This window comes from Sodiomyces alcalophilus (assembly GCF_042370955.1).
Source record: "Sodiomyces alcalophilus JCM 7366 unplaced genomic scaffold ACRALscaffold_2, whole genome shotgun sequence".
Classification (NCBI taxonomy): domain Eukaryota; kingdom Fungi; phylum Ascomycota; class Sordariomycetes; order Glomerellales; family Plectosphaerellaceae; genus Sodiomyces; species Sodiomyces alcalophilus.
In genome coordinates, this window is record NW_027263533.1 from 5,769,134 (window position 1) to 5,780,781 (window position 11,648).

Here is an 11,648-nt window from a genome sequence, read left to right on the forward strand (position 1 = left end):
GAGAGGCTTGTTGTTGGCATGTGTGGCTCTGTATCTTGTCTCCTCACGTCCTGCAGAGACAGGGGTCGGAGGCATCCGCGCGAAGAATATAGATGGCAAGGTGGATAACTGGGCGAATCATCCACCGATATGGAGCTGCAGGATGCATGCAAGTCGACGTCGAATAGGGCCGTTGGTGCTTGTTGGTGGCTGTCCCGTCCTGCGGCCAACGAACAGACCCGCGCATCTTCCATCTTCCATCTTCTTTCTTGTCCGGCCCGCCTTGGAACCCCCTTCCCCTCCCTCGATCTGTCTCGATTCACTGCCTGTCGTCAAACTTCATCCTTGAGACCTATTTGTATATTCGTATTGATACATTGACTGAACTTTCTTTTATCTTGTGTTGATACATGGACACGACAATCTCCCATTCTCGTGCCACAATGCCATAACAGCTCCGTCTTTCGCCGTTGTCTGTAATTTGTAAACCCAAGACCAAAGTGGAAAAGAAAAAAGAAAATGAAAGGAAAGGAAACAGGAAAGGAAAAGAAAGAGGACGAACAAGAAATCTCGTCTGGCTTCACCAAAGCAACCCAAGCCATGATGAAGCTCGACCAAGACATACTCTCTTCTCCTTTCCCTTTCCTTTTCCAGCTTCCTCGAAAGAACCAGATAATCCCAACCAACCCAAAGTCCAAAGGCCGCCGCGTCAACTCCCAAGGGGGAACCAAGCCGCCTGTCTAAGTCACTCTCGTGAATGTTTCTTCCATCCCCTCTCAAAAATAAACATAGTGGCACAAAAACAGAGATACGCCGTCGTCCATCGTAGGTTGGTGCATGGACCCGGGAAACAAACGAGAGACAACAATGATACTAAATCCCTGTGACATAATCCGGTAGATTCGTCAACCCATCTCGCCGTCGGCCACGGCCAGCCGCTGCTTGAGAGTCTTGGCCTTCTTTCCGCCCGTCGCTGTGGTGCGTCGCTTCTTCGGCCCCTTGCCGTCTGCTTCTGCCACTGGCGTCGCGGTGCCCGAGGCGCCCTTGTCATCGAAATGACCTTCGCCTGAATCACAGTTAGTATTTGCCATTGTGGGAGAGAGAGAGTGTGTGTGAGGAAGACAATGTACTTACCCTCGTGATACATGTCGTCCAGGCTGACACCGCCGTCGCCGCCCGTGCGTTTGCGCTTGCCGCCCTTCTTCTTCAGCTGCTTCTCGTACTCGCCGCTCTCCATGAGCTCCTTCTCGCGCCGCTCGATCATCTCGGCCTGCTCGTCGTCGGCGAGCCACATGGCAATGTCGCGGTTGCGGTTCTCCGGCGCCCGCCGGCCCGAAAAGTCCACGCTGGCCCCGCCGCCCTGGATCACCACCCGCTGCACCTCTTCCTTCTGCAGCGCCCGCTTGCGGATCCGCTCCTCGATCGTCCCCCGCGTGATCAGCCGGTACACCGTCACCTGCTTCGTCTGCCCCAGCCGGTGAGCCCGGTCCATGGCCTGCGAATCGATCGTCGGGTTCCAATCCGAGTCGTAGAAGATGACCGTGTCGGCCGACGTCAGGTTGATGCCCAACCCGCCCGCCCGCGTCGACAGCAAGAAGACGAAAATCTCCGGCCGCGTCTGAAAGTCGTGCACCGTGTCGCGCCGGTCCTCGAGCTTGGTCGACCCATCCAGCCGGCAGTATTTGTAGTTGCGATACGTCAAGTACTCCTCCATCAGGTCGATCATGCGCGTCATCTGGAAGTAAAGCAGCACGCGGTGTCCCTCGTTCTTGAGCCTGAACAGCAGCCGGTCCAGCACCGCCAGCTTGCCGCTGTCCGTGACGAACCGTCGCATCGACGGCACCACAATGTTGGTGAACTTGGTCTTCTCCTTGTCCGGCGCCGGCAGCATCGCTGGCGGTGGGTACTGCTCCCGCGGGACCTTCTGTAGCACGAGCGCCTTCTCCTCCACCGGCGTCGGGCCGAAGAGCGCCTTGCGCATCGGCGCGTTGAACAAGATGTCATCCACCTCCGTCTTGGTGCGCTGGCTGCGGCAGCTGACTTGAATCGGCGGCGCCGACACCGCCGGTCGCGCCGCCATCTCCAGACGCCCGAGACACGAGTCGTCAAACGCACGCCGGGACAGCCCCATCAGGTGCGCGAGAACGCCCTGTTCGGTCACCTCGGCCACGGCCCGCTTGTCATTCCGCGCCCTGATCTGCAGCAGCGCGTGTGCCGGCGTGTAGCTCTCGCCGTATACGACGCCAAATCGTCCCAGCGGCCGCTGCCTGTCCTGCGCCAGTGCCACGGCCCGCGCGAACAGGTCCTGGTGGCCCGCCTTGTACACCTCGCTGGCGCTGGTATCGGCAAAGCGTAGCCACGAGAAGGCTTCCGCGCCCGCGGTGCTCTCTCGGACATTGTCCGGCGCCCAGACGTTGAACAGGTGATGCATGTACTTGCCCCGCCACCCGGCCTTGTCATTATCGTTGCCGGCCCGGTACAGCCGCCCCCCTTCCTGCCACACGAGCCGCGGCAGCTCGTACTCGATGAGGTTGCGGGTGGAATAGCCGACGTCGACGTTGTTGCCCTGGCGCAAGAACGAGGCCGTCTCGGCAAAGTAGCCAAAGGAGAAGGGCGACGTGGTGTCGGCGCGCTCGAACAGGTCCGGGTGGTTGCAGACTTTCCGGAACTGCATGACGAGGTTCATCAGCGTGCCCGAGTCGTTGTCGTCGCCCGTGGTGGCCTTTTCGATCAGGTCCATGATGCTGATCTGGTTGCGCAGGTTGCTGTAGTACGCCCTCTGGCGGTAGGTGAGGTCGCAGAAGACGTCCTTTTCAATCTTGTCGCCGAGTTCCTTTTGCACGTGCTTCTTGACGCGGCGCAACATGAACGGCTTGAGGATCATGTGGAGCCTCTTGAGCTGGTCCTCGTTGAGCTTCGTGTTGCTCTGGGCGTGCGACTCAATGTCCTTGGAGAACCACTCGCTAAACTCGTCGTGCGAGTCGAACAGCGACGGCATGATGAAGTGGAGAAGCGCCCACAGCTCCTGCATGTTGTTCTGGATGGGGGTGCCCGTCAGGAGCAGGCGGTTCCGGCAGTGGAAATTGAGCAGGCTCTTCCAGCGCGAGCTCTGCGAGCTCTTGATGGCCTGGGCCTCGTCGAGGATCATGTACTGCCAGCGCATCTTCTGGAAGTAGGCCACGTCCGACACCACCAGCTGGTACGACGTGATGCAGACGTGGAACGACGCGTCCTTCCGGTAGGTGGTGTGCTTCCGGTCCCAGAACTTGCGGAGCACCTTGCGGTCGCCGGCCGAGCCCCAGTACGGCAGGATCTTGAACTCGGGGACGAACTTGCGCACCTCCTGCTCCCAGTTGTGCAGGGTCGAGGCGGGGGCCACGACGAGGAAGGGCCCCCAAATGTCGTACTTCTCGGCCAGGTAGGCCATGACGGAGATGGACTGGAGCGTCTTGCCGAGGCCCATCTCGTCGGCGAGGATGCCGTTGATGCCTTGCTCGTACAGGTTGGCGAGCCAGTTGAGGCCCTTGAGCTGGTACTCCTTGAGCTGGGCGTTGATGAGCTTGGGCTGCTCAATGTCGACCTCGCCCAGGCCGGTGGGGTTCTGGAAGTTCATCTCGCCCTCCTCGTCCAGGTCGGGCTCGTCGTTGTTGTTAAACTCGCGGGCCTTCCTCTGGGCCTCGGCAATGGCATTCTGGGCGTTGGCCATGGCGGCCTCGCGCAGCACCGTCTCGTCCTCGGCGTCAAAGTCGAGGTTCTCAAAGTTGGTCACCTTGGAGCCGACGTGGGTGGGTTCGGGGACGTCGAGGTCGCGGTTCTGCACCGTCTCATGGGCGTCCTCGGCGGCGATTTCCGGGTTGTCGGTGCTCCGCTCGACCTCGGCGGTCCTGATCTTCTTGCCGATGAAGTGCGAGTACAGCTCGGTCTGGGAGATGAGAAAGTTGAGCTTCCTCTTCTGGCGCGCGGCCTCGCGGTCGGCCTCCTCCCTGCGGGCGTTCTCCAGCTCCTGCTTCTCGGCGGCCTTGCGCAGGTCGCGCTCCTCGCGCTCGTTGCGTTTCCAAAAGGTCATCATGTCGCGCATGACGCGCTTGGCGCGGGCCTGCTGGTCCTTTGTGCCCTTGTTGGTGCGCAGCTGCCATCGCTTGGCCTCCTTGGATGCGAGGATGGCCGTCTTCTTGAGGTTGGACGCCTTGACCTGGTACGACTCGGAGGCCAGCTTGAAGGTCTTGCTCACGTCCTTCCGGGACATGTCCCGCCAGATCTGGTCGTAGATCTGGTTGTAGCCCTTGGTCTGGAAGCGGGTCTCGCTGGTGAGCGGCTCCTCGACCACCTTCTTGTCCTTGTCCTTGGGCTCCTTGGGATCCTTCGGCTGCTTGTTTTCCTTGTCGCCATCGGCCGCGTTCTTGTCCTTGCGGTCCTTGTCCTTGTCCTTATCCTTGTCCTTCGACTTGGACTTGCTGATCTTGATGCGGATCTTGGACTCTTCCTTGCTGGGCAGCTCCTCGCCGGCGTCCAGGGCGGCTTGGGCGGCCTCGGCGGATTCCTTCTCGGCCTGCTTCTGCTCCTTAGACTTCTTGGGCCGGGTACCGCTGCGGCCCTTGCCCTTGCCCTTGGCACCACCCGAGGGGGTGGTGGCGGCGGCACCGGGCTCCATGTCGGAGGCCTGGAAGGTGGACATGGTACCCCCTTCGAGGTTGAGGTCGATGTTGCGGACGGGGCCCTTGATGCCCTTTTGGAGGATGAGCTTGGTCTGCTGGGCCTTCTTGCTGGCGCGTTCGGCGTCGCGCAGGTAGCGGGCCTTTTCGCTCTCATCCTCGGCCAGCCGGGCCTTCTCGAGGGCGGCGTTCTTGGCCTCGATGGTGACGGCCATGGATTTCTCGCGGCGCCTTTTCCTCTGCATATCCTTCTTCCGTTCCTTCTCGGCGTGGACCTCGCGCTCCCGCACCTCCTGCAGGGCTTCCTCGAAGTGGATCTCGTCGTATCGTCGCTTGGACAGATCGGCGTGGGTGGCCAAGCGCAGGCCGAAGAAGTGTTCGGCAACGTATTCGCGTCTCTTGGCGTTCTGCTGGGTCTCCGCCTCCTGCATGACGCGCCGGCGCTTCTGGCTACGCTGGTAGAAATAGGCCTCCTCCCGATGCAGGTCCGACTCGTCCAAGTCGTCCGCCTCGGCATCGAGTTGGGCCATCAGGGCCAAGACTCTCCGTTCCTTGTCGGCCGGAAGCGCTTTCTGCTTGGGCTGGCCGTTGACCTGCCGCTTGACAGGCACACGTGGCGTGGGGGTCTCCCTGGCGGCGGTGGCAGTCGAAATACGACGGTTGCTCTTGGGCGTAGCGTCAGCAGCACCGCGAATGTCTGATGCCCGCGACTTGGACTTCCGGGGTGCCTTCTTCTTCTCCTTCTCTTTCGCCACGGGGGTATCTTCGCCGTCTTGTTTATCTGCTTTTGCCTTTTTCGCCTTGGTAACCGAGATTCGTGGTGCAGGTTCGGGACCCAGTCCTTCGGTGTCGGCATCAGCGCCGCGGCGTCGGTTGGGCGTGGGCTCGGGTGCTAGCTTATGGTCGCGGGTCTCTTGAGCCGGAGGAGGTGACAATTTCCGCGGTGGCTGTGGCACGGGTTCGGAGCTAGACAGAATATTGGAGAAAGACATGGGGTCGGCGGCACGGTTCTGCGATTTGCGGTTGACTGGTTAGCTTGTGGTAAAATCTCGAGACGGGGAGTATAATGAGCAATGCCAATCTTACGCTGGAGGCGGCGGGAGGAGGCGCAGGGGCCTTGAGTGGCGAGTCGGCATGGGTGTGTGGCATTGGGGGCAGCATATGGGGAGCTGCAGGATTGGACGACGCGTGATGTATCCCGGGAGACGCCGTGTGTCTTGGGCTCGAAGACGCCAGATGAGATGTCTGGGGTCGGTTCGAAGGGTTCAGGGAGCCCTGTGCAGCCGGACGCGCGTGCGGGTGTGAATGGGGGCTGCGCGGGACAAAGGTCGCGGTGGTTGACGCGGGTGAGGTGTAGCTGCCGTTGGTGTAGTACGAGTGATGTTTAGGTTGTTGATGGTCAGTCGACGGTGGAGGTTGCGAATAATTGTAGGGATCGCGAGGCTGTTTGACGGGGAAGGAAGATGGGAGATTAGCGGACCGCTGCGAAGGAAGATTGGGTGGCGTAACTGAAATATGGAGGGTTATAAATAAACGAGATGTAGGAAGGGTAAACGAATATAAACGGCGAAAGAGGAGAGGAAATTAAATTTAGAGATAGAAAAATGAAGCCTGGGAGGAGCGGCAGAGGGAAATTCGAAGCCCAAGGCCGATAGATGCAAAGATTATATTGATGACCTGGATGTTTCGGTGATGATGCCTGTTGCCTCTTGGGCGACGATGGGAAAGTAATGAATCGGCATCAAACAAACGCGTTGGGAATTAGGGTAACAGGAATAAAAATGTTGGGAAGAGGAAAAAAAAGAAAACCGGGGAAAAAAACTATGGGCAAATGGAAGGGAGCTCGGATGATGTTGGAGTTGAGCCCAAAAGCACGAGATGCCAAGGATTGGGAAAATGAAGCGAAGGAGACGAAAGGAGAGGAGGGAGAGTGAGAAGGGAAGAAGGAAAAAAAAACTTGGAGAGGCAGAAGTTTCTTGGGTAGATAGGGTAAGATAATACTAATAGCGGTCTAAGGATGATGAATGGACCTTGGTGCGTGGTGCGTGTCTTGTGTCATTGAGGTTTGGCGTTTTTCTGGGGTAAAAAAGGGAATACAAATCCAATGTGATCCGCAACCTGCAAAATCCAAACACTTGTGGCCCAGATTAAGCAGGGGGGTTGGAAATCATGGATAGGCAGATACGAGTAGGTGGGAAAATGATTCAAGAACCAAGTCAAGTCGTAGAAGAAGGAAAAGGAAGTAGGGGAAAAAAAAAGAAAAAGAAAAGAAAATGGTCTGCATACCTTGAGCGGTGTTCCCTGGCTCGGCGGAGCAAATCGAGGCCCGGCATCCGACATCTTCCTCTCCCTCGTCGAGTCTGTCAACGGGTCGTAGTAACTACTCGTAGCCGGCGGTTTCGATTCGGGCGGAGGGTAATAGGCGCCACTGGGAGGATGAAGTGGCGACAACGGGGGACCCTGGAGGGGACCCGATGATGGTGTTGCCGACGGCGTCCCAAAGGGATTCTGGTTCGGGTTGGGAGGCGAGAGTACCGACTGAGGCGGCGGTCGGGGAGGCGGGGGAGATCGGTGATGGTGATGGTGGTGATGGTGGTGGTGATGGTGATGATGCGGGCGTGGCGGTGGGTGATTGGAGTGATGGGCTGCTGCTGCTGCTGCTGCGGCTGGGTTGTCACTAGGTGTCTGGGGTGACGAGTAGTGCCCGTTCCCCAGCCCGTGCCCTTGGGGGTGACCGTGGCCATGGGCGTGAGCGTGATGAGGATGTTGAAACTCGGACCGGGGAGGCGACCGTAGACTGAAGCCGGCATGTCGCTGCGGCGGTGCGACAATGGAACTTAGGTCGTGGCGATGGCGACGATCCTCGCCATTACGATGGTCGCCATCGCGGTCGCGTTGTTCTTGGTCGTAGTCTCGCCGACCTTCGCCGTCATCTCCGCTGCCGGGCTGCCGCGAGGGAGCTTGCAGCACCGTCGAGCGGAAGTCCTTGGGAGGTTCCATCTCGATCGCGAGGAAAGAACGTCGCTATCACCAGCTTCGATGTGTGCCGAGAGCTCTGGTTTTAGGGATTAGAATGTCCGGTCGGTCAAGTGGACAAATTGGCGACAACCCCAAGATTCCCGCTTCGCCCTGACTCCGGAACACAACGAAAGAAAAAAGCGAGCCTCGCGCTACGAAGTATCATCGACGGTCCCAGATGCGGTGACGTTGATGATGATGCCGTTGAATAACGATAAGAAGGAAGAAAGAAAAGAGGCAAAAGGTCAACCGAATTCGCCAAAGGCTGCCTAGAACAAGCTCGGAGAGGCCGGCGCGCGCAGGGCAGGGCACAAAGAGTGGTCGTGACGAAAGCCCGTCTTGATGGGAAACAAGGCGCAGTCGAAGCTTGGAGAGGCAGGTGCACACAATTCTACACTATTGTGGCACCACTCTTTGCTTTTGTTCGCGCTCTTGCTCTTCCTCCTGCTCTTGTTCTTTCTGTCTTCTTCGTTCCTTTTCTTCAATATGTTATTGTCGCAGCGACAGGCAAACGTCGGCTCGGGACTCAATCCGTGTGTCGTACGTAAGTTGTAACTCTCGTCTCGTTGGCACAGCCAGATATGACGTGACGCCAGGAAAGGAAGGTCGCCGCGGTTATTATTGTCCTCTCAAGAACTCCGTGGCTACCGCTTGGTCGAGGAAGCGCGACGTGGGGTCGGCAGCTGTGATGTCGTCGATTGGAATTCCCCGTGGGAAACAGTGAAGATCGAGGGTGGACAAAAAATGAGCGCGACTTGACTTGGGTGGGCGATGCGATTAAATCTTATTCGTATGTTCCCGATCCGATGCGCGTCGACGATAGTCCGGGGAGGTGGGCGATGGCTGTCGGTTCGCCGAATTAGAGACGAGGGTGGCACCAAATATCGACAATGGTGTACCGATAGGCTGCGGCTCTACTATTATTAGAGTGGTGAGCGATGAGGCGATGTGCGAGGTGACCACGATTGCTGTGAAAGCAGGAGGGGAGTAGGGTGAGGGAAAAGTGGGCAAAGAAAAGGAAAGGTTGTAAGGAAGGAAATGGAAGCATGGATTATTAGCGGGCTGAGAAGGCCGAGACAAATTTGGTTGAGTATGATGACGATGAAAGGGTAACGGGAAAGGGCACGGGGTCCAGACTGTTCGGCTGGAGACGGGAGACTGGTGACTGGACACTGGAGATATCGGGAACGAATGTATGGGCCTTTTTAATACCTTTAGTAGTGAAGTGGTACTTTCGTGTATTTCGTGTGGTGGAGGAGCCGGAAGAGGAGGATGGAAGAGGGAAAAACGAGGATGATTGATGCGTTACGAGAGAAGAGGAGGGAAGAAATATTTCGGGGTCTCGAGTCGGTCGATATAACTGGTAAGGAGGAGAAGGAGAGATTTTGTGTGTTGTGTTGGGGGATGGGACTTTTTTTTTCCTCCCTCTTCCCCCCTGACCCTCTTCTGTAGTGTATATCCCTTTTTCCCTCTTTTTTTTGTTTTGTTCTGTCACGTCCTTTCACTCTCAATCCAATCCACCCTACGATGTACACATTTCCACCCACCCCGACGAGAAGCTGCAGGTGGACGTTGTCGTATGTACGTACTAAGTACAGTAAAAGTAGAGGCCCCCCGGGTGGCAGCTACCCAGTTAGGGAACACCTGTTACGCCATTCTGCCCAATACAATACAAGACAATGGACAGGGGTACTTCATAGTGGAGACTTGACCCACTTCAGCCGATGTCTTCATCGCTCCACCGGCAAGTCGAGGTTGCGGTTGCGTTGCGTGTTTCTTTCCCGGCTGGCTGGCTGGCGCCACCATCCCCTACCAGACCCTCTCCCCATACCAACCCCATACCTACGAAGTATCGTACATTAGCACGAAATTCGTCAAAAAAAAAAAAAAAAAAAAAAAAAAAAAAAAAAGATCAACAACGCCCGCCACCAAACCAAAGAGCCGTGATATACTTCGTAATCTCAGGGTGCTGAGCCTCGTCTGTCGAAAAATTGAATCAATTGTCGCCTGCTCTGCGGCCACTCCGTTGACTCCTAGGGAACGAACTGTCTGGTTGCCGTTCAACCTTGTCGCTCAAGCTCGGCGGCTTGCCCGTGCGGGCCGTCAGATTTGTATTCCTGATCGTCTCCCCGCTTTGTGAAGCTTGCGAGAGCCTATTCCCAACCGACCCCATGCTTTTGGGACGGTAACGGTAGGCGTGCCTATCCCTTATTCAAGATGGCCTCTGGACTATACTGAAGACTGACTATCCGCGCGTAAATGACTTGTTGATCCGCTGTCGTCTTCACCCTCCAACCTCCACATCGGGGCGCTCGAGAGGGTCTACTCATCTCCTTTGTCATTTGTAGAGGAACGAACGATTTATTGATCTCCCACAGCATATTCCGCTCATCGTCAGAATTCAAGGGGACGGTTCCTATCGACTCCTGCAGCGCGGGGTCCTCTGGCGGCCATTAGCACACTGGGCCGACGGCAGGCAGGATCGTCGGCAGGTACAGAGCCGAGTCGTCAGTCATGATTATGATCAGGTCAGCTATAATTGTCTCGTATTTACCGAGGCTCTTCCTCCATACAATACGAGCTATGACCGTCTGTCGATTCTCAACCATGAGTAGAACGTATACCCATCCAGCCTTGTAACGGGGCCGGGCCTGTTGGGTCATATCGCCGTCCTTTTCCCCTCCTTGAGCGCCGCGGGCGATCATGGCCCCGTGAGTTGTTGATAGGCCGGCCGTATCGAGGGAGGAGTTCAAGGGATAGTACACTAGAGGCATATACGTTGTACAACGTAATCACACGGCGGAACATGTACACTGTACATATTGCCTCAAAATTGGTTACAACGCCATGCGGACAGACCGTGCTAGTGTGTGGACCCACCTTTCTTAATTTGGGCTGGCGTCAGCAACCTGCCGAAATCGCCGCCATCGTGTTGTTGATGGACGAGTCGACGACCGCGTTCATTTCTGTACTCCGTACAGAGTAATTGTAATTTTGCATGCAGAGGAGCCCATTCGTGAGCCGAGCCCAACCTTCCTCAACGCAGCCTCTCTGATCATCTCTCCAACTGTTCACGCCTTTGTAGAGACCCCTCATATTAGCCGGGAGGACGGGGATTCCGTCTCGCTCGCTCACTAGGTACAATTATAGGCCTCACCTCCCGACCATTCAAGAGTAATGGAATTATCAGCGGATGAGTTGCCCACACCGATGTGCAATGTACGATATCCAGTGTATGCCCGACCGTTTTACACTCAAGAAACAGCAGCAAAAGGATGCAAAGCAAGCGAGAAATAAGCAGAGCCATTATTCCATTAATGACCTCTTTCTAGACAGGCCCCCGAGCAAACCTCTCAAATCACATGACCATTTATTTAAGGACGGCTTTAAATCCTCGCAAACACCAATTTCCCCGTGTCGGGAAAAAAAATTACAGACTCAAGGCCAGCTTCCTCACTACATCGCTTTCCAGCCCAGCTTCCTGCCAGAACATCACAGTCCTTGCTTGTATTGCCTTTGTTGGTCTTTATCCGCCGGTCGACTCCTCCCAGGGACAAGACTATTCTTGCTCAGTCTGTACGCATCACTCGGCCATTGCTAAGGAGATAAAGCACTGTATTGCCAGTGCCGTCACGCTCATGCTGCGTTAAAAAATGAAATAAATGAAAAGAAACAAAAATCTATCCTTGATGAAATGGCCCCTGATATGGGTGGTGTAGTGCCTGGTTCCTTCAGAGCATCCCGTGCATGCCTAGGGCCTCTCAGTCTTGCGGCCCCAAGGAATGACCCAATACTGCCTGCAGGTTATATGCAGTCCACCGTAGCCTCTTTGTCGCTAGTGTTCTACTCAGATTCCTATACTCTGAACCCTCATCATCATCAAAAGGAGAAAGGGGCAAAGGGATACCAGCCAGTGGTCCACCCTGAGTGCTCTAGCATTCCATCCCTTCCTGACGAAAACTTTTTTTTGTCTTCCCGATGCTCAAACCCGAATCGTAG

The 11,648-nt window shown here is 56.4% G+C and overlaps 3 protein-coding genes across 3 annotated transcripts; 1 reads left to right on the forward strand and 2 right to left on the reverse strand.

Annotated features, from left to right (window-relative positions):
- Positions 1-884: 884 nt before the first annotated feature.
- ACRALDRAFT_2100967 (uncharacterized protein) lies at positions 885-6,071 on the reverse strand (the record flags this gene model as incomplete). Its single annotated transcript, XM_071023036.1, has 4 exons — positions 885-1,045; positions 1,114-5,376; positions 5,467-5,641; positions 5,718-6,071. Coding segments are annotated over 4 exons (4,953 nt in total), but the record flags the coding sequence as incomplete, so codon positions are not given.
- A 3,887-nt stretch (positions 6,072-9,958) lies between these two features.
- Positions 9,959-10,464, reverse strand: ACRALDRAFT_2058294 (uncharacterized protein). Its single transcript, XM_071021837.1, has one exon. The coding sequence runs from the start codon at positions 10,421-10,423 to the stop codon at positions 10,103-10,105; it is 321 nt and encodes a 106-aa protein (XP_070878164.1). The 5' UTR covers positions 10,424-10,464; the 3' UTR covers positions 9,959-10,102.
- ACRALDRAFT_2017962 (uncharacterized protein) lies at positions 10,456-11,603 on the forward strand (the record flags this gene model as incomplete). The annotated part of the gene is made up of 8 exons (XM_071019915.1): positions 10,456-10,515; positions 10,555-10,624; positions 10,654-10,769; positions 10,800-10,868; positions 10,909-11,063; positions 11,098-11,294; positions 11,369-11,562; positions 11,586-11,603. 8 exons carry the CDS (start codon positions 10,456-10,458, stop codon positions 11,601-11,603), a joined length of 879 nt encoding a protein of 292 aa, XP_070878165.1.
- Positions 11,604-11,648: the final 45 nt, after the last annotated feature.

Coding starts and splice junctions, on each gene's coding strand:
- ACRALDRAFT_2058294 (XM_071021837.1), bottom strand. CDS start 10,423: ATGCCTCTAGTGTACTATCCCTTGAACTCCTCCCTCGATACGGCCGGC.